Source organism: Phacochoerus africanus, chromosome 15 (assembly GCF_016906955.1).
Source record: "Phacochoerus africanus isolate WHEZ1 chromosome 15, ROS_Pafr_v1, whole genome shotgun sequence".
Classification (NCBI taxonomy): domain Eukaryota; kingdom Metazoa; phylum Chordata; class Mammalia; order Artiodactyla; family Suidae; genus Phacochoerus; species Phacochoerus africanus.
This window is the reverse complement of record NC_062558.1, coordinates 6,941,052-6,968,972: the sequence shown is the minus strand read 5'-3', so window position 1 is coordinate 6,968,972 and position 27,921 is coordinate 6,941,052. Positions and strand designations below refer to the sequence as shown.

The following is a 27,921-nucleotide window of genomic DNA, read 5'->3' as shown; positions in this document are numbered from 1 at the left end:
CCCAAGCTCAGGCTGGCTTTGGGGCAGTAGCGAGCTCTGATGACGAAACCCTTGGGCCCCAGGGAGAAAAGCTGGCTGCCACAATTAGACATGTGGATTTTACCTTGAACCCGGTCAGCCTTCGAAAGGCCTTCGGCAGCTCGCTGGCCTACGTGTTTCACGTGTGTTTCCACTTCCCATTCGTCCTCCGTTCTTTAGAACACTGCTGGCCCACCAGGGTTTGTTACTGAGGGGGATCTGAACATGTTAATATGCCAACTCATCCTTTTCCGACCTGTCACTTCCCTGTTGAGAATTTTTTCCAAGTGTCCCCAGAGCCTCAAGGTGAAGTTCAAACCATATCTTCTGGCACTCAAGATTCCCATCTTTCTGATCTTATCTCAGTATCCCCTTCAGCCGCTGCCCTAAACTGCGCATTCCACTTGCACTCAGCCCCTCACTCTGCATCTCCCTCCTCCGTCGGTCCATGTCCTGTTCATCCTCTCATACCCATGGCCCCTGCTCTGAACTCACCGGATTCTTTGTGCTCACCATCTCATGCCATTATTCATTTATGGCAGCTCAGTCACTGCCCTTGACAATTCTCTTTAGGAAAGCCAACAAAGTGCTTTGTCTTTCCATGCTCCCACTGCTCCAGGACCCAAAAATTGACAGTCCCCTTTTGTGAGCATTCACCCCAGCTGGTAATTACACCTGACACTAGGTGGCGCCAAGGAGCCCATCCCACTTGGGAACAAACAGTTCTGGCCTGACAGCTCCTGAACCACAGCCAGCATTGATCTTTCCTATGAAAATAAAGGCAGCCATCCAGGCAAAAGGTGAGGCAATTACACCAAGGGGTAAATTATAGCAAGGTGCCTGAGGAGGCAACGCAGGCAGTCTCCACCTGGATTCCTTCTAAAAAGAGGCAGACAGCCCAAAATGTCCACTGAAGCCCTGCTTTGCTCTTTTCTTCCAGGCTGACAGGGGCCACAGAGGAGGTGGAGGGGGGAGGGGTCTGGAGCACCCAGTGGCACCTGTGCACCCTTCTGAAATGTCTTCTGAGATTAGAACTGGCGGTGATGGGTTGACCACTGTCCCCTGCCTGACTGAAACATATCCCTAGGGCAGGCAAGCCTAGCACCAGCTTTCAAATCAACCACCAGTGAAGCCAGTTGGAGCTCCCTGGGAAGGGGCCGGCAGACCAACCCTGACTTGAAGGTGAAGCCATTGTTGGGTGGCAGTCCTCAGGGTGGGGGAGGGCGCTGCTGGCTTGTCTCTCCAGGCAAAGCAAACTCACAGTCCTGTCCAAGAGTATTCCTGAGGGTGATTTTTTTCAAAGGGGTGCAGACATGCTTGGGCAAGTGTAGGAGGCCCTCTAGATGTGGCCCTCTCTCCCCCCATCCAGCTCTGGGGAACTCAGCAGGGCTGGCAGCATCCACACCCAGTTGAGCAGCGAGAGGCACAGCGTGCCAGCCCAGCCCGTGCTGGCAGGGCCAGATGCTGTCTGCAACAGACGGAAGGGGTCTCGGGGGACATCTCCTGTTTGCTGCCAGCCCTTGCGCATCCCTTCCCCTCTGCAGGCTCCCAGTGAGAACCTCATTCATCTACCAGGGATCATCCCAATAAAACAGGTATCTTTACAAAAGGGTCCAGGAAGAGCATGGCTAAAAGGAGCAAGCCTCTTCAGTAGGGCGTGTCATGTGGCGAAGCATCTGGTAGGGTGAGGGTTTGAGAGAAGGGGAGATAAAAGGGAAAACGTTATATATATAAAGACTCTCCACCCAATATGGGGAGAAGCTCATCCCCAGGGGCTGGGGCAGGGAAGGAGAGGAAAGAGGGGCACCGTCTTTACTTTGTCCACTGAATAGTATATATTTATAGAGCTCATACGTCGAAAACATTACACCGTGAATACCTGTAGCCTCTGGCCCACCCCTCTCCTTCTAGATGCTTATCTCCATGTCCGAACCTGCTTAACTCCTGTTGCACAAACATGTCCAATGCAGCATCCACTTCAGACTTTGGTGCAGAGCCTGTCCAGCAGGGGGACGTGAGAGAATCCAGCAGAGGTGAGGTGAGGCCGCCCTCGCCCACAGCACAGACAGGTCCCAGCCTCTGGCCTCACTCAGTGAGGAGAAAGGGACCCACCCCACCCCGCAAGGCCTTTCCATGGGAACTCGCTATTGGCTGGGCCCTGGCACGGAGGTGCGAGCAGAGGGCGGTGGGGCAGGGTTGGAGGGGTTCTGAACACGCAACTGGCGCTCAGGCTTGGGAGTTGAGGGTGGAGGGTGCAGAGTAGCGCTGGCGGGCGTGCTTCTCGCAGTACAGCTCGTCCCCCACCCAGAAGTGCCCACGCATCTTTAAGTTCAGCCCGCAGTCGGCACAGGTGTAGCAGCCGGGATGGCGGTACCGCCCCTCCTGGATGCGCACAGCCTGGTTCCTGTGGGGACAGGGAATGGACAGCCATTAGCCTGCGGGGCAAGAGAGAGACACAGAGCACCAGGCAGGATGCCACTCTTCCCATTCTGAGAGTCAGGCGCCAGAAAGGCTCCCAAACCTCAGACACTTGCCTCTGCAAGCCTGCCCTCAGGAATCTCACTTTAACAACCCTTCAGCCCGCACCCCCAGGACCCCAATTTTTTTCCTTTTTTTGGTCATCCCCAGGCATATGGAGTTCCCAAGCTAGGAATCAGATCCAAGCCGTAGTCACCATCGGAGCCGCAGTTGCGGCAACACCGGATCCTTAACCCACTGTGCCTGGTCTGGGGATCGAACCTATATCCCAGTGTGATCCCAAAATGCCGCCGATCCTGTTACACCACAGTAGGAACTCACAAGATCCTAATTTTCTTTTTCTTTTTTTTTGTTTTTTGTCTTTTTGCTATTTCTTGGGCCGCTCCCGCAGCATATGGAGGTTCCCAGGCTAGGGGTTGAATCGGAGCTGTAGCCACCGGCCTACGCCAGAGCCACAGCAACACGGGATCCGAGCCGCGTCTGCAACCTACACCACAGCTCACAGCAATGCCGGATCGTTAACCCACTGAACAAGGGCAGGGACCGAACCCGCAACCTCATGGTTCCTAGTCAGATTCGTTAACCACTGCGCCACGAAGGGAACTCCCCAAGACCCTAATTTTTAAAAACTCATTCCTGGAGTTCCCATTGTGGCTCAGCAGATTAAGAATCCAACTAGTATCCATGAGTATATGGGTTTCATCCCTGACTTCAATCAGTGGGTTAAGGATCTGGCATTGCTGTGAGCTATGGTGTAAGTCGCAGACACAGCTCGGATCCCACATTGCTGTGGCTGTGGTATAGGCCGGCAGCTACACCACATTTGACCCCTAGCCTGGGAATTTCCATGTGCTGCAGATGTGGCCTTAAAAAGAAGAAAATAATAATTAATAAAATAAATAAAAAGTCGTTCCTCCCCCACACAAAGGCAGACAAGCACCATCCTAGGTTTTCTGGACCGAGAATGGAGCAATGGTTCTCAAAGTGTGGCCCCAGGGGCCAGGACCCACAGCATTGCCTCACCTGAGAATGAATTGGAAATGCAAGTTCTGGGGCCAGGGACCTTCTGGAGAGGGTGCTCTGGAGGTAGGCCCTGCAATCCCTCTCGGGGGCCCAGGAGCTACGCTTTGGAACCATCAAGTTGGACCCCTTCCTTGGGCCTGCATGGCAGGTCTGCAGACGAAACCCTGAAGCCCATGGAAGCTAGCAATCTGCCTAAAATGACTCATCTGACCCTGGCCCTTGTGCATGGAAGAAACTTACCTGGGGGAAGGGTTCACTTTTCTAGAGAACGTGGCTGCATTATAATGCCACCCACTGAGAAAACTGGAACTACCTCTGGAAAAATTCATCCCATTCCAAAGGGAGAGGGGGAGGGGGTACAAGCAACATTTTCCAGGAGGAGGCACCTCACCCAGAGGCAGATCTCCAGAGGCTTTGGGATTTTAGGAGAAAAATCAAAAGCAATAGCATTTCTTCCTCCTCTGGGGAGGGGCTGAAGAAATCCGGGAGGAGATGATGCAGCAGGAAGAAGGCAGCACAGGCATCTTAAGAAGGCTGAAATAACACCTGAGGTGCCCATCACACATCCACTGCGGAGAGGCTCTCCCAGGGCCCCACAGGCCCCTCCCGAGAGCAGCAGGGCCCTGCCCTGCAGGGTGAGCCGCCAACACTCACGCGATGCTGGTGCTGCACTTCTCACACGTGTGGAGCTTGGGTGGGGTGGCCAGCACCCTGGAGGTGGGCAGGGAGGACTGGGGGCTCAGTGGGCTGGGCAGGAAAGCAGGCGTGCCACCTGGCAAGGAGGGAAACAGACAGACACATCAGAGCTCAGGGTGGCAGCAGCATCCCGGCTGTATTTGTTAAGCCCACCCCACCTTTTCCAGCACAGCTCCGGAGGAGGCTTAGCCTCAAAGGCGCACTTAGGAGCAGACGGGAAAGTAACCGTGGGTGTGAGGAGGGTCAGGGGAGAAGGAAGCCATCATGCCAGATCCCTGGCCGAAGCTGGTCAAAGGCAGGAAACACGTTCAAGGCTGAGTTAGCCCAAGCTCAGGCTGCCTGAGCTGTTCTGTGTCTGACACGTCAGGCCAGGCAGACGCTTCCTCTCATGATCCAGTGGTGATGATATTAAGAGATGGTAATGATAGATAATAACAGCACCATGGTACCTCTGTACAGCTCTCAGAGAGCTTTTATGTGCATTACTGGGCATTACTGTGCCTGAGCCTTGGAACAAGGCTAAGGTGAAGCCCACATGCTGTCGGGCAGAAGTGATCCCCAGGACACCCCGAGACTGCAGGGGTAAAGTCACCGTCTGCACTGCCTTCACCCCGCCGCCCCTCCCTGTGCCCCATTCCCAGGCCTGCTGAGGCCTCTAGGTCCTGATGGACAGGATTTGCTCCAAACCTTCCCCCCTTCTCCTTGCCCTCTCTGAACACCCTCAGGAGCGAAACTTCAGAGTTGCACCAGCCACCAGGTACGGATGAGTCTGTCCATCAAATACCTGTGCCATCCTCTCCCTCCCTGCACCACTGCCCAGGCTGGCCTCTTCATCTCTCCCCTGGGTGAGGTCAATGCCCTCAACACACACACACACACACACACACACACAATCTCCTGCAACACCATCTACTTTCTTAGGAGCTGTGCAGCCAGTCTGCACAATAAACAGAGCTCCTTGGGGGCAGATGTGGGTCCTGACTGCCTTCAACTGCCACGTGGCACATGTCTGGGACATCAGATGGGTCACTAAACGCCTGTCGAGTGAACAGCTGAACGGCTGGTGAAAGTCTGCACCGCTGTGGCTCACTTCGGCACCTCACACACTGTCTGGTGTTATTTAACCAGCCCTCCTGGGTTGGGACACCCCTCAGCCTGGTGTGCGAGGCTTCACAGCCAGGACTTCACCTCCATGGCCACCCTCCATGCTGGACATGGGACAGGCCCACTGCCCTCTTGCTCCCACACCCCAAGCCCTCTGGCTCCTGCCTCCGCATTCCACACTGCTCCGACATCACCTTAAGGCCATTTGTTAAATCTTTCTTTCATCTCTCTTCAAAGGCCAAGTCAAACCCTTCTTCCTCCATGACACCCTCCCTGGAGATCCAAGCCCACCACCAACTTTATTGTTCCCTTGGCAGTCTCGTCATCCCAGCCAGCACCCCTGGTAACCCCTCCTGGACCGTAAGCTCCTTTAGTGCGGGGGCTCTGGCTGGCACAGGTCAGTGCCTGCTCTGAGGGACACTTAAATACCAATTTAATAACATGCCCAGTCAGGGGGCTGGGGTATGGGGGGGGCGTCCTTCCCCTCCGGCATCCCCTGGGTCTCACCTCTCTCCTCAGCCTCCAGGGCTTCCTGCAAAAGCCGAAAGGAGCTGGACTGCCGGGGGGCCACCCGGGCCTCCCGATTTTCTTGCAGCATCTTGAAGACTTCGGAGTCCTCTCTCAGGAGGTGGCTTTCCCCTTCCGAGGCCACGCTGAGGGGAGGGGAGAGAAGCAGCCAGGAATGAGGGTCCCTTTCTGGGGAGGTGGGGGGTTGGGATGGGTGTGAGGGCAGAGAAAGAGTTCCTGATGGGGAAAGGGTTAGGGGGCCAGGGGAAAGCTGACCAGGCTTAGACAGCCCAGGACCCGCAGCCCTCTCCAGGAAGCCGGTCTGTCTCTCGCCCCTCCCAGGCCCTCCCAGATCCCGCCCCCCCTCCCCATCTCACAGAAATCCACTGGTACCTGAGCCTGGGGCTGGAGGAACGGGGACCTGGGGAAGGCTGTGGCGGCAGCACCAGCACAGCCCAGTCGCCGGCCTGCGGGAGGGAGAGGCACCAGGGGAGGAGTCAGTGGGAGGGCGGGCGGGCAGGCGTGGGGCCGGGCCAGCACACCCATCTGGGCGGCCAAGCCCGGCCATTCTGCAGGCCCAACACCAGAGGGCCCCCCGGCCCTTGGTGACCAGCAGCCCCCTACCCTGGCCGTGGACCGCTGCCAGCCACTGCCTGCAACTGCCTCCGCTGGGTCCCAAAGAGAAGGGAGGCCAGCACTGCGGCTCTGGGAGCGTGAGCGCGCAGCCCTCGGGACCGGGCCAGAGGCAGAATGAAGATGAGGTTGCAAAGCCATCAAGAGTGTCCTTCTGCCCCCTCACACGGTGTGTTTGTAGAGATGTTGCACACGGGGGCCTGATGGGCAGAACAAGCAGAAAGAAAGTACGCTGACCCTTTTACACGGAGGAAAAGGAACCAGAGGGCCAGGACCCCTCTTGGAGTCAGGGCCGGGGCCACATGCAGGTCGTGTCTCCCTGTGCACACTGGGCCCTCCCCTGAGCCAGCTGCCGTGGGAGGTCTGGTCCTGCCCCTGGAGCCTTGGGGAGCCAGGCCCATTTGGGGCCCTGAGCAGAGCCCCTGCTCAGTTCGTGCCGTCCCTCTCGGGCAAAGAGCGTCTCAGAGACAAGCAGGCTGCCACGGTGCACCAGGCTGAGGGCAGTTTCCTCCTCAATTTTAAAATTCAAAGTTGGGGGTGAATTATGAGATCAATCAAGCAGAAAAACTGCTTGCGTTCTTAAGCTAAAAACAGAAACTTCGGTCTTAAAAAAACAGTCTAAAGAGTTCCCTTGGTGGTTCAGTGGGTTAAGAGCCTGGCATTGCTGCTGCTGTGGCTCAGGTTGATCCCTGGCCTGAGAACTTCCAACAACAGCAAAAAAGAAAAAAAAATGGGAGTTCCCGTTGCGGCTCAGTGAACTCAACTAATATCCATGAGGATGATGGTTCAATCCCTGGCCTCACACAGTGGGTTAAGGATCCAGTACTGCCTTGAGCTGTAGTGTAGGTCGCAGATGCGACTTGAATCCGGTGTGGCTGTGGCTGTGGCGTAGGCCAGCAGCTGCAGCTCACATTCGACCCCTAGCCTGGGAACCACCATATGCCACGGGTGTGGCCCTAAAAAGACAAAAAAAAAAAAAAAAAAAGCAAGACCCTCACCCCACTGGCCCTCTTGCTCTAGCGACATTCTTCTGCTCTTGAGCCTCGACAGGTAAGAAGACTAAGAGTCAGAAGGGCAAAGTGGCTGGTCTAAGCCACCTAGGGAGTGGGAGGCAGGGCCAGGAGTCCACGCCTGGGCTCCTGGGTGCCTGGTTGGTCAACTGACCGACAGCTGGTGAGACTGTTCCCGCAGGAAGGATGGCCAGCACCAGGTGCTCAAGAACCAGGTCCCATCTCACGTCCTGGACAGGCCAGCATGTGCCCTGCACAGGGGCCCTGGCCAGCCCAGAGGGAAGGCAGGGCTGCCCCCGCTCATGCCAGCCAGTGGGAGAGAGGCTGTTTTCACTTCGAATCTGCCCACTAAAGCCTCTGACTGTCCAGGGAGGTTTCTAGAAGGGCTCTGCAAGGACAGGTGATGTCCTACACTCTAACCCAGGGCGGCCTCAGCCAGCCCAGGGGCCAGGCAAGGCCACGGCTACAGCAGTCTGAGGTGGGGCACCTCATCCATAAGCTCCTCGGCCCCCTTCCTCCTGCCAGACCACCTCCCCTGGGTGGAGAGGAACCCCCCCCCCAGTCACGCAGGGACACCCGCCTTCATAGAAGTGATCTTTCACCTCCAGGTCCCAAAAAGCTTATCACCTGCCTATCAAGAGCTGTCTCAGGAGTTCTTGTCGTGGCTAGGCCAAAACGAATCTGACTAGCATCCATGAGGAGGCAGGTTCGATCCCTGGCCTTGCTCAGTGGGTTAAGGATCCTGTGGCTGTGGTGTAGGCCAGCAGCTATAGCTCCAATTTGACCCCTAGCCTGGGAACCTCCATGTGCTGCAAGCGCAGCTTTAAAAAGACAAAAAAGGGAGTTCCCGTCGTGGCGCAGTGGTTAATGAATCCAACTAGGAACCATGAGGTTGCGGGTTCGGTCCCTGCCCTTGCTCAGTGGGTTAACGATCCTGTGCTGCCGTGAGCTGTGGTGTAGGTCGCAGACGTGGCTCGGATCCCACGTTGCTGTGGCTCTGGCGTAGGCTGGTGGCTACGGCTCCGATTCGACCCCTAGCCTGGGAACCTCCATATGCCGCGGGAGCGGCCCAAGAAATAGCAAAAAGACAAAAAAAAAAGACAAGGAGTTCCCGTCGTGGCGCAGCGGTTAACGAATCTGAATAGGAATCATGAGGTTGGGGGTTTGGTCCCTGCCCTTGCTCAGTGGGTTAACGATCCCGTGCTGCCGTGAGCTGTGGTGTAGGTCGCAGGCGCGGCTCGGATCCCGCATTGCTGTGGCTCTGGTGTAGGCCGGTGGCTACGGCTCCGATTCGACCCCTAGCCTGGGAACCTCCATATGCCACGGGAGCGGCCCCAGAAGTGGCAAAAAGAAAAAAAATTTAAAAAATAAAAAGACAAAAAAAAAAAAAGCTGTCTCCGACCAACACCTGTCAAAACGTGTTTGGGGGATGTGAATAAGTGAGTGGTGGGGAGGGGGGATGCCAGGAGAAATGCTGCAGTTAAACAAGTTTAGGGAATGAAAAAAAGTAAACTTTCTTTCTCACAGGACTTTTCAGAGTGATTAAGGTGCTCAAGTGCAAGGTGACACCCCAGAGGGAACAGTGGGACTCGATGATCCTACAGGCTCCTCTGTAGACCAGAATGCAAGCTTCCCCGGGTGAGGAATTTCTCTGTTTTTCCACCCGTGCATCCCCAGAGTCTAGAAGAGTGCCTGACACAAAGCAGCTGCTCCACAAATATTTGCTGAAGGAATGACCAGGGGCCTCAGGGTCAGAGAAGGGAATTCAGAGCTTCGGGTCTGACTCGAGGCCCAGAGAGTGGAAGAGGGCTTCGTCCAAAGGGACACAGTAGAGGTGGAACTAACCCAGGTCTCCTTGCCTCCCTGCCTAGGGCTCCTCTTTACACCCCATGGGTGGTCCCCACGTCTGTGTGAGCATCAGAACCCCAGGGCTCCTTAGGACTCAGATGGGTGCCCCCACCCCCACCCCTGTGCGCACCCTGGCGTCTGCTCTCAGAAGGCGAGGCTGGGGCCTGAGACTCTGCCTTTCTAACAAGTTCCAAGGTGCTGTGGCTGGTTTGAGAGCTTCCCTGTACCACCCACCTCCCTGCCTTGCCGGGGTCATGGATACCGAGAGGAAGGAGGCCAGGGCAGACCCAGCTCATTCCCAGCTGGTGTCAGCCCTGGGCTCTCCCAGAGAAGGCCCTGCCGGTCCACTGCTTTCCCAGCTCCCCAGCTCTATTCGAAAACCTGCCCCATCCTACCTCTGACATCCTGCAGGATTCCTGACCAAGCCTTCTCAAGCCACCCCAGCCCACACTCAGCTGTCCCCTCCCAGAATGCCTCCTGCTTTTTTAATTAAGACCATACTGTTCGGGGCTTAATTGTTCCCAAATTGTTTTGTGTGTTTATCTTATCTCTGCAACTACATCTTAAATTCTTTAGAGACCCAGATCTCATCACAGGCATACATCTGTATGCCCACATTGCCTGGGGGGCTGCAGGGAGGGTCCACGGCCATCACCAGAGAGCCCTACCACGCAGCCCCTGGAGGACCTGGCTCCTTCCTCCTCTAGAGCCCCCAGTTCCTAATTCCCTCCCTAGCCTTTTCCAGAGGCTCTGCTTTCTAAAATGCGGAATCAACCCAAAGGTAGGATTTCAGCAGCTGGGCCTCATCCCCTTCACCCTAAAGCCTGGACATGCCCCCCCTAACTCTGCCCCCAGCAGCTGTAGCCCAGGACTCTTAGTCACCTCCCTCCTCACCTCCCCAGCCAGAGGGAGGAGAAATTCCATGGGAGGGTGGGGGTGGCTGGCTGTCGCTAGTGGACAGTGGGACCTGGAGGGGGGTCTGGGGGAGCCAGGGCAGGGAGGTGGGACAGACGGAGGAAGCCAAGGGCAACGTGAGTCGGAACCACAGTCCGGCTGGTGGTTCTCTGGTGGTTCTTGGGGGGGCTGAGTCAGAGGAGGAGGAAGGGGGGTGAGGGCTGGGAGTGGGGGGCGGGCATGGGGCTTGGAATGGGGAGGAATGTGTTCAAGAGATGCAGCCAGAGCCAAAGGGAATCTTCCCAACAACAGCAGCAAAACTATTTCGGTCTTGGCCCAAGAGCAACACGAGAGAGGGGAGGAAGCCAACAGGAAGGGGGGAGGCGGCGGCGAGTGGGGGTGTAAGAGGTAGAAGGCCACCTGGGACTGGCCGGCCCGGAGCAGCCAGTGTGACCCACTGCCAGAGCACTGGCCTCCCAGCTCAGGAGAGGAGCGTGCCTGTTGCTAGGAGACGGAGGCCCTCGCTGCCCAGGTGGGACCAGCCACATGTGGCCTCTCCAGGACAGGGGGCGCCAGCAGGACACCAGGAGCAGCCCGCCGGGACCAGGGGGGCGCTCTGCTTCCCTCAGTCTCCTCACCTGTCGGCTTCCGGGGCGGCCCCCGTAGGACAAGTGGTCAGCCGTGGCGGGTCCCGGCGAGTGTGCCAGGCTCTGGAGACTGAAACGGGGAGATGGACAGTGTGTGTTGGGTGCCCCCAAGCTGACCCAGGGCCCCCTCAACCCAGCTACGGAGACTTTGAGAGGCTGGCCTGGACCTGGTGGCCAGCGCAAGCTCACCTGTGGCTGGTCACCACCTCTCCAGCGGGGGTGTGCGGGCTGGTTGGGGGCAGGGTGGAGAAGGGGCTGCTCGGCCGGGGGCTGAGGGAAGCCTGGCTGGAGCAGGAAGACCGCAGGGAGGACTGGCTGTCAGTGTGCCCCCTCCGGGAGCCCTGTGGGGAGAGGGGACTGGCAGGGCGGGGCCAGGAAGAGCAGGGGAGGGGGCCTCCCCCACCAGCCCTGACCAGACTGCAGGGCGCAGGGCTCCCAGCAGGAGGCACCATCCTACCTGAAAGCGAGTAGCCAACACCTCCATGGAGCTTTCCCCATTGGTCTGCCCAGGAGAGGCAGCCCGAGACCTGCGTCGAGGACAGAGGGAGGCCAGGGTCACCGGGGTCCTGGACCCCCCCGCCCCCAGCCAAGCGGGTCAGGGCTGTAGATTCCAACTGTTCCCACAGTGGGTCCTGAAGATTGGAAAAATGTCCAAGCCATTTGGACACAGGGAGCCAACTTTTAACTTTGCCAAATTTACAACAAATAACCATCCTCAATGACCACCAGCATTTCTTAAAAGAAAGGACAACTCAGCACTAAAAAGTAGAAAGGACATAATTTCAGCAAACAGTTTGATAAATTCAGTTTAATTAAAAAACTCCTCATATCATCACCCATCCTCCCTGGCTTGGCCTCGCCCTTTCTTTTTCTTTCCTTCCTTCCATCCTTCCTTCTTTTCTTTTCTTTTCTTTCTCCCTTTCTTTCTTTCTCCCTCATGTGGAGGGGAGGTGGGCATTTCAGGCAGAGCTTGTCGCTGCTCAGCCTCCGTTTGCAGATGGATTTGGCAGGGGACTGCTGCCTGCATGTAAACAATACTCTATCTTTCACCCCTGGAGAAACCGAAGCCCGGAGAGGGAGTGTGAGTTGCCCAAATTCCTAAAGGCCAACAAGAGCCATGCCAGCTGCCCCCTCTCCCCAGAGGCCTGTCCCCTCCACCAGCTCCACCCTGGGGTAGCTCCCTCCCTGCCCCTTCAGAAGGTTTCTCCCCCATCAAACAGGGGGGTGTCAGGCAGCTGAAGGACCTAGAGAACAAGGCGGCCCAGTTTCCCTTCCAATCACCGAGGCTCCCCCATCTCCAGTTCCCCAGGGACCCCCGCCCCCATCCCAGCCCTCCCCGTGGAATGAGCTAGAACCTCAAAAAGGAGGCCCCTGGAGAGCTGGGGGCTGGCTGAGGGTGAGGAAGGAGCCCGCCTTGTCCTATACCCAATACCCCATTCCTGGATGTCTGGCCACTTGGAGAGAGGTCAGCAGGAACCTCAGTCACCACCAGCACACCAGCCACAGCCTCCCTGGGGACAGTGAAGGGAGCTCGGGCTTTGGCTCCGCCCAGAGCACTGCTTCCTGCCACAGGGCCTCCAGTGCCTGAGAGGTCTCCTGGGGGAGGGGGACTGCCCGAGGTTAGGAGGGGTTTGGGCAAAAGAAAGAAGAAATGGAGAGCCTTAACCTACCCAACGTGGAGCTGGAGGCCTGGGGGTATTCAGCCAGGCCCCCCTCCCTGGTGGGGGCGTCCGTCTAAGAGGCACCAGAGAGGAAGTGATGGTGTCAGCAGCTCCCTGCCCCTCCCCCGCCCCATTGGGCTTCTGGTGGATGTTGGTCCCCTTCCCAGATGCCAAGAGCTCCTCTCCACCCTCCTCCTCTGGGTCCCACTCCTGCAAACACTCATGCGCCAGAGAGGCACGAAGTAGTCACTGCAGGGGGCAGGGCCGTGAGAGTGTCAGGGAGCCAGCTTCTGCAGCCCTGCAGGGCGGTGGTGGGGGGAGAGGGCCTGGAGCCCGAGGGTGCAGAGAGATTGGTGGTGGGGGCGGTGGCAGAGGCGCAGGAGGTACCTGACTCAGGTTCAAGGCCCGCCCAGAGGGTTCTCCTGGCTGGGGATCTCCCAGCATTCCTGCCCTGTGATTCACCGGGAGGCTCCACCCGGGGGGGGGGGGGGGGGGGAATACCTGTACTCCCCCAGCCAGGCCTCCAGGCTGAAGCCTGAGAGTCGGCATTCACCAGCGGGGCCCAGAGAGGCAATGGGGAGCGACAGAGGGGCTCCACAAGGAGTGAGCCCTCAAACTCCTCACCCTTCAGGGTCCAAACAAAGGCCCTCCCCTCCCCTCTCGGAGGCGGAGGCCCTGCACACCCAGCCTTAGGGGCACCTTTCCGCTCTTCGATCCATTTCATGCCCATGCCCTGTACCCCACACTCCTGGGAACTAGCTAAACCTGGGCGTCCGGGTGGCTGATGCCAGCCTGCCCTGCCTATGACCACACATCCAGCTGGATACAGGGACGTCCCTCAGCCCCCCTGCGGCAGCCCCAGGGACGGGGACCTTCTCGCACATGAGCCCCAAGGGCTTGGGAAGGCCAGGTGGAGTGGAGGGCAGGGCTGAGGGCAGCCACTGTGCAGGGAGCTGGTGGAAGAATGCTGGCAGGCCCAGCAGAGGTGGAGGGCCTACCGGTCCAGCTGCAGCCTCAGGGGTGAGGGACTCTGGCGAATCTTGCTCTGGGCCTCGGCATGAAGCATGCCCTTCGCACTCTCCCCGTTGATGGCCACAATAATGTCACCAGGCCGGAGGTCAGCAGCCTCAGCCTTGCTCCGCTCGGTGACCTGTAGGGGATGAGGATCAGGGAGTCTGAGGTGACCCTCAGGTAGGGATGGAGGAGAAGGGATTTCCCGGTCCTGCCCAGGAAAGGCAGGAGCTGGTTTGAGCCAAGCTGGCCTGCATCCGCCTTTAATATCTCTCTCCCTGCCAACTAGTGTCCACCCAGCTAACCAGCTAATCCCCTCCGAAAGCTGGAGTGGCAGCCCCCCACCCCAGCACTGGCATCCTAAGGGGCCTCCCTAAGAACAAACGTGTAATGGCAGAATTTCAGGAGCTGTGCTTGGAAATACTTTCGGATAGAGAGCCCTGCCCGTGCAAATCAAATCATGCAGGTGCTGCCCGCGCGCAGGCCCTCTGCGTGAACACTGCCTGGCCTGGGCCTGGGTCAGGGGAAAGCTGCCAAGAGTGCGGGGCTCCTGTTGGAGCAACCACCCAAAATGGCTGCCAGCAGGTTCAGGGTTGGTGACCAAGGAGACAGGAGCAGGCCCTGCCCTTGGCCCAGCTCCCCTTCCCTTCCTACCCTAGAAGCCTGTTCCTGAGGTGACCACCACATCCCCACGGCAATGGGGCCCCAGCCCTCCCAGGGCCAACAATCCCAGGAGCAGGCCTCTGGCTTCACAGCAAAAAAGAAGTCTCTGTGAGGAGCAGGAGCGGGTGGATGGCGGGGGGGGGGGGGGGGGGGGGGGGGGGGGTGTGTCCACCCTGACTTCGGGGGAGGGGGAGTACCTCCCGATCTCCTGGAACTAGCACTTACCTTGGTCACTGTGATAGGCATGTGGAAATCCCTGCCTCCGGAGATGCGGAAGCCCCAGGGCGCCGGCCCCACCACATCCACTGTCAGCGCCATACCTGAAGGAGAAAGGATGGAGAGATGGAGCCTGCCACCCAAAGGGATGCTGTGAGGTGGCAGGAGAAGGGGGTGACAGGTCCCTAGAGCAGCCAGTCAGGGGCTGGGGGTGGGTGGAGGTGGGTAGAGGAAGTGACTAACTCCCGCCCCGCATGCCCCAGTTTCACTTCCCCCCACCCTGGGAAGTCAGACTCTGAGTTCCCCCTCTGCCATCTCCAGCAGAGCGGCTCCCTGGAGGCAGGCTGTCGGGGTGCTAGACGGGGGCTTGCAGGCAGGGCTGGCAGGTGGTAAAAATCAGCATTTCCTCCCTCTCCCCCTCCTCCACCATCAAGGCTAAGTCCCCTTCGCACTTGCTTCCTGTCCCCCAAACCGACAGCAGAAGGTACTTCCTCCCTGCTCTAGGAACAGAAGTGACAGCACAGAAAGGGGTGGCACCACCTCAGACTTTCAAGTAGTTGGCTGGTGGGGGGCGGGGCAGCTGGCCGAGGTGGGGCCAGGGTCTTCAGAGGAGAGGGGCCTCCCCCGCTGCCTGCGGTCCCGAGCAATGTGGTCCAGTTAGGCAATACTGGGCTTCCCACTGCCCCCAGGGGTCTGCTGCCCTCCCAGCGGCTCCAGCAAGAAGGACCGGCTCATCTGCCGAGCTGGGCACACCCACCCCGCTGGGCACTGGCCAGCAGGGCGAGCTGATTGATGCTGCCTGGGAGCCGGGGCCACGGGGCCTCTCATCCACTGCCCCTCGGCTGGGTAAGGGAGTGTCTCTGCAGATCAGGCCCTCGTAGGATTTCCTGAGCCTCGAGCTCTAGAGTCAGGAGCCAACCCAGGCAGGAAGCTGCAGTGCCAAGCTGGGCCACCACCCTGCCCAGCACCCACCCTGGGGCTGCCCCTGGGGAGGCCCGCAGACTACAAGTGCTGCCCAAATTTCTCAAGCACTCGGGGACCACGGCCCGCGTCTCGGGGCCTGGGGAAGGGGGCGCAGGGCAGGCTTCACCTTTTGACCAGGCCCAGTCTCTGTCCCTCCCTCGGGCCCCAGGTCGGCGCTGGCAGCTCGCAGATGCCTTGGATTCCCAGACCTTTGAGCCGGTCAGTGAACTCCGCGCCGGGGTCGCCGGGAGGTGCCCGGCTCGTCGGCCCGGCTCGCCCAGTTCTGGCGCCTTCTAAGCTCCGAAGCTAAAGCACCCGTGGGCTGAGGGGCTGGAGGAGGAGCGCCCGGGACGAGAAAGCCCAGCTCGCGGGAGGCGCCCACCGCAGACGAGGCTGCGGGGAGCGACCGTTCGCGAAGTCCCGGCGCCGAGCGAGCCGCGGGAGCGCAGGGCAGCGAGGGCGCCGGACCGGGCAGGTCTCCGGCGGTGCGGACGGCGCGCAGGTGGGCGCGCTCCCCGGGCTCCCGCTCACCTGTCGGGCTGGGCGGCCAGGCCCGGGAGCGAAAGGAAGGCTAGGAGCGAGGCGAGGAGACGCCGCCGCCGCAGTCTGTCCGACTCTGGGGAGAGCCCGCTCGGGGCTCCGGGACCTGCCTCCGCCCATGTGATCCCGGGGCCGCCCTTGCCGCCGCCCCTGGCCGGGGAGGCCGCCTCCTCCGCGCAGCCCAGCCCCTCCACTGCCACCTGGCCGGCGCCGGCTCGAGGCCCGGGGATACTCTCCCGAGAGCCCCCTAGAGGCTACAGGGTGTCCCCATCTTCCCGAGGGCAGGGAGGAGTTCTGGAGACGGGCGCCGGGCCACACTTCGCAGACAGCTGAGGCTGCCGCCCCCGAAGCTCGCCCAGGTCGCCCGCGCCCACCCCTTCTCCTAAGGGGCCCTAAGCTCCTCTAACCCCAGCCTGGGGCCGGGCGGGGGCGGGGACGGGCCGGCAGGGTCTGTCTGCGGTCTGCCCGACTCCCCCGCCCACTCCAGGCTCCGACGCTGGCGCGGATGCAGCCCCGACACCCACAAATCCCAAACTAGGGGCCGCCCCTCCGCCTTCATGCCCGGCCGGCGCGCTCGCTGGGCCGCAGCCGCGGACTGCTGCGGTTCTTCTGGCTGCGCAGAGCTTGCTCCACTCAGGTCGACCAGCCAGGCCCAGGAGGAGATGGAGACTCGGGATAGAGGTGACACGGCGCCCTCCGGGGCCTCCCTCACTCTTGTGGGCTGAGGCCTTTTCCGTTCCTGGCTGCCTTCCACTCACCCTTTCTGCCGCCCTGCCCGGGGCCAGCCACTCCCAACAACGACCACCGGGCCTCATCCCGAGCGCCTAGCCCTCTGCCAACCACCTGGAACCCCTACTCTAGGGATCAGGGGAGAACTTGCCAAGGAGAGGCCCCAGGTCCCAGCTCAGAACCATCTGGCAAATGGTTTTCCCCAGAGCCAAACCTGGCAACCCTCACCCTGGGGACCTGGGGACCCACCAGAGCCGCTCTCGCATCTCCCACTGGTCTCCTCGACTTTACCCTCCGCCAGGCTGGCCTGTTTCCAGGGGAGCACACCTGTGGGCACAGCTGTAACTTGCCTGCCTGAGGTGTGAGTCATTCCCTCCGGGTTCCCCCTGCAAAGGAGTGCCCTCACCACGTCTCTCGCCTACCTATGCCGTCTCATCTCTGGACTCCCAGACCTGCCCGTCTCCAGCACGGTTACCTCCCCTGTCCCTCGCCTCAAACAGCCTCTGTCCTCCCTGTGTGTAAGCCACTCTCCCACTAACAAGTCCCGGGCCTCCAGGTGAGGCCTCTTTGCCTGATTCACCTGTTCTGCCTCCCCAACTAGACTGGAAGCCCCCAAGGGAGCAGGAAGCTGGAGTTAGGGCAGGCACTGCCTGGGGGGAACACAGACCTAGCCTCAAACACCAGCTCTGCCTCTTCCTGGCTGTGTGACCCCAGGCAAGTTCCTCAGCCCCTCTGGGCCTCAGTTTCCCATGTGTAAACTGGGCATCATGCATAGCTTTCCCTCTTGCTGTACGAATCGCATCGCTTCCCATCCCCTCCACCCCTCCCACCCCTGGTGTAAATCTGTGCTGTGCTTCCTTGGAGGGCAGGGTGGGTTCTAGTCTGGTTCATTGCTCCATTGCTAGAGCCTAGCACAGGGCCTGGCCCACAGCAGGCATTCAATTAAATTTCGTTGAAAGGATATTGTTTGAATGAATGGATTAATTTCCCTTTCCTCGCCACTCATTCCCATCTCACCAATTTGCGGCAGGTACTCAGTTTTGCCCCTTTGTGCTCAGACTTGGATAGTCTCTAGAAAAATCTGCAGGTTCATCTGCAGGATTTTCTTCTTTCCTTCCTCCCTCTCTTCTTCCTTTCTTCTTTTCTCTCCTCTTTCTTTTTTCATGGCCACACCTGCAGCATGTGGACATTCCCAGGCCAGGGATTGAATCTGAGCCTCAACTGTGGCAATGCCATATCCTTTAACTCACTGCGCCCTGCAGGGATCAAACCCACACCTCGGTATCAACCTGAGCTGCTGCAGGAGGGATTCTTAGCTCACTGTGCCACAGCGGGGACACCTCATCTGTAGGTTTTCTGCCCCACGCAGTCACAAAAGACAAAGGCAGCAGACTTCAGCACACACCCCCTGGATCAGGAGGGCATACTGTTCTGTGGCCCCAGGCATGTCACGTACCCCACTGGGATGAGCATCCCCAAGGACCTAAGGTCCTTTCTGACTCTGATGCCCCGGTTCCCCTCACTTCTCCCTCCTTGTGCCGAGTCAAGGCAGAGAAGGGGTCATGTCCAGGCAGGGTGCGACCTGCTGAAGAGGCTCTGGGGCCCCACCAAAGAGAGGGTGTGGATTGGTTTCTGCCTCCAGGAAAGGAAGTCTCAGCCCTTAGATCTTTTGAGGGCATCGGGCTGGGAGGAGCTAGAAGGGTATCAGGAGCAGGCCAGCAGGTTCCTGAAGAATGGTCACTTCCACAGGATAGGCTGGACCTGCCACCTTAGCAGCAGGCTGTGGTGAGCACTGCAATGCATGGAGGAGTGAGAGTAGGTCTTGTTCTTCAAGCTCCTCTTTAACCACCAGTGGGGCCCGGGCCACACCCAGGCTCAAGGAACCTGCCAGGGACCAGCCACAGCCCTGTCATTCTCAGGCCTCTCCCACCTCTCCTGACAGAACTGGGCACCACTACCTCTTCCCACCCACCTGGGATGGCGGTGCCCTAAGTGACAGGCCTAGATGACAGGATTGCCAGGACGAATATCAGAGAGGCCCCGCCCGGGGCTGCCCCTGACCTCATGCCTGACCTTCCTTCTCCAGGGCCTCTGGACAAGGACTGCCCAGGCATTGGTAGACTGTGCAGAGGCGGCAGTAGTCATCAGAACTGACTCCAGCATTCTATGATGATGTGACCCAGACGGCTTAATTTCTCGGCCTCAGACTCTCCTCCTGTAAAATGGACGCATAACCTGCCTGTTGGGATGCTTACTTCAGCTAACATGTGGGTAGCACCTTATGCCCTGCTCACCTCCCAGCAGCGACCAAGGGATGGAGCTTTTCTTCCTCGTTAGAGCAGCCAGGCTCAGACTGTGCCACCACTGTGGCCCCACAGGAACCAAGCCCTAGGACTCTGCCCTTAAGCCAGAAGAGTTGCCTTAGCTAGCTGTGCCCCACCACTCCCAGCTTCCTGCAATCGATTGACTGCTCAGAAACCCAGCCCAAAAAGAAAGTAAATACACACACACACACACACACACACACACACACACACACACACACACGAGAGCTTTGGTGTGTAAGTGGAGCTCACAGAAGGAAAACATTAGGAACAGAACAAAGAGAAATGTCATCCAGTTCAGCAACCCCACAGCAGTTCCAGAACCAAACAGCCCACAAACAAGGCCACATTCAGCTCCCATCTCTGGTTTCTCCCCACAGTCAGGCTTTACCCTGGTCCCTGTGACGTTAGTTTCTCAGCACTGCCTGCCAGAAGCTGCCCAGTCCTCTCGGCTGCCCAATCCTGCCTGAGACCTAAGGGCTGAAATCTTCAGAGATAATAATGGTGCTTTTCCAGCCTCCCCTTACGCGCACACACACACACACTCACTCTCCCACCTGATTCCCAGCCCAGCCTACTGCAGAAAGAATTCCCATAATCCTAAACAGGAGTCCTCCTCTCCCACCCCCAAGGGGAAGGACAGGAAGCAAGGTCTCTGTAGCCAGATTTATTTTACATTCTCTTCCAGAGGGGACTTGGGGGTTGGGGGGAGCTGGACAGGCAGGAGGACAGCACACATCAGTCACCCTGGAAAACATTTGGGACAGGCCAGTCCTTGGAGGCCCCACCCTTCCTGGGCACAACAGCAGCAAGACAATAAGCACAGCCCAGGCCCAGGGAAGAAGGGGCCTTGGGGCAAGACCTCTTGCCCGGAAGCCTCCAATGCTGAGAAAGTGCTGCATCCATCCCCCACTTTGCTCCCAGGCTCAGCTGGAGGCAGGAAGGCAAAGGGGACTGCAGCAGGCAAGCTGGAGAGAAAGGGGAGGAATCCCCTCTGGGCACAGGCGGCCTTTGGTTAGGAAGCTGGTCCTTGTTAGAGGAACCCCACGGGGGTGAAGCTGGGAGCCGATCCCTGTTAGAGGAAACGCCATAGCAGGGTGGGGTAAGGGGGGTCTGGTCTCAATAAGGCCGGGAAACAGTTTCCACTTCAAAGCAGACCTCTATATTTGGGGAGTGGGGTAGGGCAGGAAATAAAACGGCTGTTAGAGGAATGCTTGTGAGTGGTGGGTGGGAATCAGTCCAGGGGGGTTTGAGGGAGGTTCCGCGGGAAAGGCTGCCGGGGTTGTCAGCAGATGCCAGCAGCTCAGGTCCTAGGGGAGGAGGATGTGGGAGAGAGGGGTCCTCTCTCCCTCCCATAAGTGCTACTGCTCCCCGCCCCATCCTGGCTGGGCTCTGTGTTGCCACGGAGACCACTCACACCGGGGCTACGTAATTTCCAGGGAATGTCCCAAATTTCTGAGTCCTCCGGGAGACACCTGAAAGAGGAAAGACAGCATTCCCCACTTTTTTTAAACCGAGATGTGGAGGCGAGAGTCTCGCCCTCTGCTGGCAGTGTCCAGAACTGCAGGTGGAGTCCCGGTCCCGGGGCGGGAGGATTTGCTTTGCCTCACTCCTGCCCCAAGTGGCAGAAGCTTAGAGGGGCCAAACCACATGTCGGATTTCGATAATGATGGGCTAATCTGAGCACTCAACATCTGTGTATAACTTTGCACACAGCACTGAACAACCCCACCCGTCCTCAGGAAAGCAAGAAAGCAGGAGGATGAATCATAGAACTTAAATCGGGAGGAATCTCACTGGTCTGGTATGACTTCCTCATTTTAGAGGTGAGGCAGGTAAGGCCTAAGAGCAGGCTGAATGATACTCCCAAAACACTCAGCTGCTTAGGCAGAGGCTTCCCTGTCTGTCACGACCCCAAAGAAACCTGTGTCCTGGGGTGGCAGAGGAAAGGCTAGAAGATACAGGAATATAAAATCAAAGTAAAGCCCTAGGGCTTCTTTTCTCTGCAGGTGGCCATCCTGGCTTCTTTCTGAGCAGCCCAGGCCCATCTCGCCCCCAGGCCTCACCTCCCTTCTGCTGCCTGAACTGCCTTCTTTCTCCTCTCTGCCTCCCCAACTCCTTCCCCTGTTCTGAGAGGCCTAGCTCCCCTACTTCTTCCAGGTGTGTCTGAAGCTTGGTCAGTCATGAGGTGCTGGGATTCAGATGAGAAAGGGTGGGCTGCCAGGTCAAGGGACCACCCCTATGGCCACTCCTGCCCAAGAAGCCCTCCAAGCCCTTCAGGCCCTGTGGCATGAGGAGCGGGAGCTTCTGGATGTCCACTGCCATCCGAGGACAGCCCCGTCCTCTGAAGCGGAGGCATGGACATGGCTTGCCCACTCTGGGAAAAAGGGCCATGTGAAGCCTGCTGGGTTGGTCACCTTAAACCAGGCCAAGGCCAACCTAGGGCTTCCTGCTTTAGTCCTTTGCCTGAGCTGCTCTTCGGCCAGCCTTGAGGGCCGGGATCTTTCTTTGCTGTCTTCTTTTGGGGGTAGAGAAGGGAGTAGGGGATACACAGGCATGAGACCTTTCCATCAGGAGCTTAGTGTCTCAGGAGACGGGGCCTCTCCCCCCAAGGACTGCTTCAGAAACAGAGGTCCTGGAAGGTCCAGGCCCCAGAAGCAGAGGCCTGGGGGTCGGGAAGTCCACTGCCCTGAGTCCAACTGACTTCATCAGTGACCCTGAGCTTCTCTGGTTTCTTCCCAGGCCTTGCCCCTGTTCAGAGAATGAAGGCAGATGACAAAAGCGCTGGCTTTAGGGGAGCAGCCAGCGCCAGGCTGGAAGTAGATGAGGACTGGTCAGCTCGAGAACCTTTGCTGAACTAGCACTGGCAGGCACCCACATTCCCCCAGAATCCTGAGATACCCCTTCTGGCCTGCCCCCAACCCATCCACCTAGAACCCTGAGATATACCTGCCCCCAGCCTACCCACCAGGCCCACGTACCCACAAACCAGCCATCGTCACACTGCTGCATGACATCCACCCGGTCCCCCTCCCGCAGCTCCAGCTCATCCTCGTTCTGGGGCCTGTACTGGTACATCGCCCGGTACCTGCAGGAAACATCATCATAGCAACCACCAGAGCCCTCGCCCCTTCTTCAGACCAGGCCTGAATAAAACCAAGGTTATGGCGTTCCCATCGTGACTCAGCGGATTAAGAATCTGACTAGTATCCATGAGGATGTAAGTTCAATCCCTGGCCTCACTCAGTGGGTTAAGGATCTGGCGTTGCCCTGAGCTGTGGTTTAGGTTGCAGATGTGACTCCCATCTCACATTGCTGTGGCTGTGGCGTAGGGCGGCAGCTGTAGCTCCAAATTGATCCCTAGCCTGGGAACTTCCATATGCAGCCCTAAAAATAAAAATACAAAAAGACCAAGGTTGGAGTTCCTGTTGTGGCACAGTGGAAATGAATCCAGCTAGGAACCATGAGGTTACACACTGGATCCCTGGCCTCATTCAGTGGGTTACGGTTCCAGCATGCTGTGGTGTAGGTCCCAGATGTGGCTCGGATCTGGCATTGCTGTGGCTGTGGCATAGGTCAGCAGTACAGCTCCGATTGCACCCCTAGCCTGGGAACCTCCATATGCTGCCGGTGCGGCCCTAAAAAGCAAAAAATAAGTAAATAAATAAAACCAAGGTTGCTACATCCTCTGGATTTCCCAGAGTCCCTCCATGCTCCCATTAGCCTCTGCCCCCGCCTCCCCCCGGGATGGTGACTGTATCTGGCTTTAGCACATTGTTCCCTAGGCCTGCTCTCTGCCCTCTAAGCCCTTATCGCCCAAACCCCACCTCCTTTGAGCTCCCAGTGCCTTCAAATCTGTCCTACCAGCTCCCACACTTTGCGCACACACGCGCTAACCTCAGGACTGGAAACCCAGTGAGGAGACAGAGGCCGAGGGGCCCAGTGTGGGAAAATTGCTTTAAGGCTCAGGGCTGGCAGGGACAGGTCAGGAACACTGCAGACAAGCGTCCCTCCCAAAATCACCCATTAGCCCTAAAAGGACAAGCACTCCTTGGTAGAAATTTACCAAATCCACCCTGTGGGGGAAGGGTGGGTGGGTGGGGTCCATGTGCTCAGCACTGCCTTCCAGGAAGCCCCCCACCCCTGACCGAGCACCCCAGAGGGTACTCACGGGGTCCAGTGTATCTGAGTGGTGTTGAGGGAAGAGGTCCCCTGGTCCAGGGGACGGCTGGAGACTCCGGGATGGGACAGAGCTGACCCAGGGGTGCTGAGACTCTGCGGTCCACAGGAGGGAAGGCAGACAGGCAAGCATGAGGGAGGAGGAGAGAACGGGCCCACCCACTTCACTGGGAGCAGCCTCCCAGGCTGCCTCGTCCTAGCTTACCACCCCACGGCAAGAGGAGTCCTGCGCGCTGGCCGGGTCTGCCCATAACTGTTTGCTGAGTGAATGGAGGCGCGCAGGGGTGGAAGCGCTCTCCTGTGGGCTGTGTCACCATGAGGACCATTGACTATCATTGATCCTCCAGCTACCATCTGCCAACTGCCCTCTGCAGCGGGAATGCCTAACCCCCCTCTACAGGGGAGGGAACCCAAACTCAGAGAGGGTAATTCATTGGCCCAAGGTCCTACAGCAGGTACGTGGCAGACCCCTAACTCTGGGCACACCCTGTCCTAGAGGCAGATGCAGGTAAATCCCAAGAGTGGATTCTGGAAAGTCGGGAGGCCTGGGCTAGCTTTGGGGTCCCCCCCAGAGAGCCCCGCCTGCCTGGGCTGCAGCACAAGGTTCTGCTCAGTCATCCCACTAAACTGTCCTTGGCAGTCTGGGAGGGATTCTGAAGCTCAGAGTCTTAGGAATGGAGGATACAGTGTTGGCAGCAAGGCTCAGCTCTGTTGTCTGAGGCAGGACATCGTACCTGAGTCTGGGGTCTGGGCTCCTGGGCAGGGAAGGAGAAGCCAGTGCGGCGAGGGGAGGTCCGGCCACCCCAGTCGGTGGGGTCAGCTGGGCTGTGCGGCGTTAACGGGGAGCTGTGGTGATGGGCCAGGCGGGTGGCAGTCAGGCGGGGAGACGCAGGCAGCTGGGGGCCATCTTCGCAGAGCCGGAGCCGGGGCTCCCGGCTCACCTGCACGTAGCTGGCAGGGAAGATGCCCTGGCGTCCGGTGCCGGAGATACGGCCCTCGTACCAGTGCTCATTCACCTTGCGGATCAGGCAGATGCGCTCCCCCTGGTGGCAGAGAGGGAGTTAGTGTCTGCAGAGCTCTCTGGGCACCACACAACAGAGGGTGCCGACCTGGGGGGGGGTCTCCTTTAAACCTAACACCCTGCTTAGAGGGATCGGGCTGGGAGAGGGTCAGCAGGCTATGCAGAGGTCACACAGCTCAACAACAGGCTGGTAAGAAGCTCTAGGCGGGCACCAGCCACCAGTGCCATGACTGGCCCTTCCCTGCCTCTGCCCTGGGGGATCCTATCACCACTGCATCAAAAAATAAACTCCCTGAGAGCAGCTGGCGCATCCTCAAGGCTGCATGCTGACGGATGCCCTGGGAAGGCTGGTCTCCCCCCTCTCCACACCCCTGCCAAATCCAACCACCTCTATCCCCCTTCTCCCTGGGCCAGCTCTTCTGGGAAACCATTTATTAGGGTCATTCACGGCTTCTGTCCCCCAAATCAACCAAGGGAGGTCAGTTCCCTGCTTTCTAGGACAACATTTTTCAAGCTTCCTGGACCATGATCTGTAGTAAAAAAAATGTATATGTTTTAACAGCAATCCAGAACAGGGTCTAGTGATTAGGACTGATGGTCTAGTGGTTAGGACTCGGTGCTTTCACCCCTGCAGCCTGAGTTCAGTCCCTGGTCTGGCAACTAACTGATCCCACATCGAGCTACTGCACGCTGCAGCCAAAAAACAAAACCAGGAGTTCTCGTCTTGGCTCAGCAGTTAGCGAATCCGACTAGGAACCATAAGATCGCGGGTTCGATCCCTGGCCTTGCTCAGTGGGTTAAAAGATCCGGCGTTGCCATGAGCTGTGGTGTAGGTCATAGATGTGGCTCAGATCCCATGTTGCTGTGGCTCTGGCGTAGGCTGGCAGCTACAGCTCCGATTCGACCCCTAGCCTGGGAACCTCCATATGCTGCGGGAGCAGCCCAAGAAATGGCAAAAAGACAAAAAAAAAAAAAAAAAAACCCACAAAAAACAAGAAAACCAAAACCAAAAAATCCCCACGCAATTAAACAAACAAAAACAATAATCCAGGACACACACACATATACACAAAGCTGCCTAAAAGTTTTCTTTCCTTTTTTACCGGCTGCACCTGTGGCATATGGAAGTTCCCACGCTAGGGGCTGATCAGAGTTGTAGATGCAGGCCTACACCACAGCCCCAGCAACGTCGGATCTAAGCCACATCTGCGATCTATGCTGCAGCTTGTGGCAACGCCAGATCCTTAAACCATGAGTGAGGCCAGGGATCCAACTCGCATCCTCACAGAGACTATGTCGGGTTCTTAACCTGCTGGGCCACAGTGGGAACTCCATAAACTGCCTAAAAGTTTCATAAAATACCCTTTCTATGTGCAAAGCATTCTAAGATCTCCATTCTGTTTGTTTAAAAATGCTGATTATGATCCTCAGAGCCTACCAACCTACAACACCAACCTACAATTTGTTGTTACTGTTGTTGTTGTTTGTCTTTTTGCCCTTTTAGGACTGCACCTGCAGCATATGGAGATTCCCAGGTTCGGGGTCTAATCGGAGCTGTAGCCACCAGCCTACACCACAGCCACAGCCACACGGAATCCGAGCCACGTCTGTGACCCACACCTCAGCTCACAGCAACACCGGATCCTAACCCACTGAGCAAGGCCAGGGATCGAACACGCAACCTCATGGTTACTAGTCAGATTTGTTAACCACTGAGCGATGACGGGAACTCCCCAACCTACAATTTGAAAATAGCACAACCACTCTGGAAGTTTTGAACTTTATTTATTTGGCCACACCCATGGCATGTGGAAGTTCCTGGGCCAGGAATCAAACCTGTGCTACACTTGCAGCCTGGCCTGTGCCACAACTGCGTTACAAAGGGAAATTTCTTGAACTTTTAAAAAATGGGCTAGGCATTCCTGTCATGGCTCAGTGGAAATGAACCCAACAAGTATCCACAAAGATACAGTTCGATCCCTGGTCTCACTCAGTGGGTAACGATCCAGCGTTGCCATGAGCTGTGGTGTAGGTTGCAAAGGCAGCTCAGATCCCGCGTTGCTGTGGCTCTGGCGTAGGCAAGCGGCTACAGCTGCGATTGGACCCCTAGCCTGGGAACCTCCATATGCTGTGGATGCAGCCCTAAAGAGACCAAAAAAACAGGGGGGCTAAATTAAGGGAAAATATATCCATAGAGACTGGAAAAATATGAAATACTAGGTGAATATGGGGACACCTGATTCTTTATGCAAATTTTTTACTCCATATATTTACCTATGTCTACATCTGCCCCCTCCTCCCACCCTGCCCCTCACTTCCCGCCTGGCCTGGCCGCACCTTTCGGAAGGAAAGTTCAACCTCCAGATCCCCCTTGAAGTTGTACTGGGCCACAGCTTCTCCATACTCCAGCACCTGGTAGGTTGGAGGCTTGATGGGCTTGGGGATCTCATCTGCAGGCAGCACCTGCAGGAAGAGAGGTCAGGAGAAAGATTCAGCCTGGGCATCAGCTGGCACAGACATGGAGCTCTTGGGAGGGTGGAGGTCACAAAGAGAGGGTAGTATGGGCATGATCTGTTCCCAGGCCAGAGAGGAGATGGACAAAGCCTGGGGGTAGCCAGATGTGCGCAGCCAAGGGGATGGTTAGTCCCAGAACGCTGCCAGGAGGAAGAACTTCCACCAGAGGTATATGGAGTGGGCATCACTAGAGTGGACAATGGCAGTGCAGAGATGAGAGAGTTTAAATTGTCTTTTTTTTTTTTTTAGGGCCACGCCCACAGCACATGGAGGTTCCCAGGCTAGGCGTTGAATCAGAGCTGCAGCTGCTGGCCTACACCATAGCCACAGCAATGCGGGATCCGAGCTGCATCTGTGACCTACGCCACAGCTCACAGAAACGCCAGATCCTTAACCCACTGAGCAAGTTGAGGCATGGGATCTGCATCCTCATGGATCCTAGTCAGATGTCAGATATGTTTCTGTTGAGCCACAAAGGGAACTTTCTGTGGAGCACAGAAAGAAAAAGGGAGTTCCAAGCAGAGGAGAACTCCTGGTGACCTGTTCTAAAAGTGAGGATCTACCATTCCACTACTGCTGAGAACCAAGCATCCTTCTTTCTCCTCTTCTACCCCACCAGGTGCCCAGAGTACCAATGCTCTCTTCATTTCACCCTACTCAGAAAAATCAAGTTGCTAATAAACTATTTCATACTAAGGTGTAAATGACTGATGACATGAAATACTGTATATACTCTGTGGAACTTCAGGATCAGGGACAACGTTCTGACGGTAGAAGAGGCCTATTGATGCCTATGAGATGAAGAGTCTGAATTAAACAACTCAAGCTGTGGGTCAAAGAGAAAGTCACAAAGGAAGTGAGAATAGTTCAAGTTGAATGGAAAAAGCCCCCGAAATATCAAAATCTGTGAGAGTTCTTGCTATGGTGCAGTGGATTATGAATCTGACTGTTATAGTTCCTGCCATGGTGCAACAGGATTGGTGTCATCTCTGCAGCACCAGGATGCAGGTTTGATTCCCTGGCCCAGCAGAATAGGCTAAGAGATCCCATGTTGGCACAGCTGCAGCACCGCAATTGTGGCTCAAATATGATTCCTGACCCAGGAACTCCATATGCTATGGGGTGACCAAAAAAGAAAAAAATAAATAAAATTAAAATTTAAAGAAAGAAAAAGGATCCAACTGTAGGAGCTCAGGTTGCTGCAGAGGCACAGGTTCAAGTTCCTGGCCAGGAAACTTCCAT

At 57.5% G+C, this 27,921-nt stretch overlaps 2 protein-coding genes across 7 annotated transcripts in view; both read right to left on the bottom strand.

Moving 5' to 3' along the window:
• Positions 1-1,829: 1,829 nt before the first annotated feature.
• PDLIM2 (PDZ and LIM domain 2) lies at positions 1,830-16,197 on the bottom strand. Of its 4 annotated transcripts, none has more exons than XM_047759527.1 (10): positions 15,904-16,197; positions 14,419-14,513; positions 13,518-13,669; positions 11,316-11,385; positions 11,048-11,199; positions 10,850-10,928; positions 6,220-6,293; positions 5,827-5,972; positions 4,174-4,291; positions 1,830-2,422 (listed from the first exon to the last, which is right to left on the bottom strand). In XM_047759527.1, the coding sequence occupies exons 2-10, from the start codon at positions 14,509-14,511 to the stop codon at positions 2,245-2,247; spliced, it is 1,062 nt and encodes a 353-aa protein (XP_047615483.1). In that variant the 5' UTR covers positions 14,512-14,513; positions 15,904-16,197; the 3' UTR covers positions 1,830-2,244. The 4 variants fall into 4 exon arrangements, with proteins under 4 accessions (XP_047615483.1, XP_047615485.1, XP_047615484.1 ...); XM_047759529.1 differs by lacking the exon at positions 15,904-16,197 and adding an exon at positions 15,500-15,800; XM_047759528.1 differs by lacking the exon at positions 15,904-16,197 and adding an exon at positions 15,582-15,800.
• Positions 16,198-19,612: 3,415 nt separating this feature from the next.
• The window catches only part of SORBS3 (sorbin and SH3 domain containing 3), a 28,417-nt gene continuing 20,108 nt past the window's right edge, over positions 19,613-27,921 (bottom strand). For all 3 annotated transcript variants that reach the window (XM_047760770.1, XM_047760771.1, XM_047760772.1), the window contains exons 17-21: positions 26,503-26,628; positions 23,879-24,187; positions 23,137-23,240; positions 21,947-22,053; positions 19,613-20,440 (exon numbers count right to left, since the gene is read on the bottom strand). In XM_047760770.1, the coding sequence (XP_047616726.1) occupies positions 20,379-20,440; positions 21,947-22,053; positions 23,137-23,240; positions 23,879-24,187; positions 26,503-26,628 (708 nt within the window). In that variant the 3' untranslated portion in view covers positions 19,613-20,378. The remainder of the gene's footprint in view (positions 20,441-21,946; positions 22,054-23,136; positions 23,241-23,878; positions 24,188-26,502; positions 26,629-27,921) is intronic.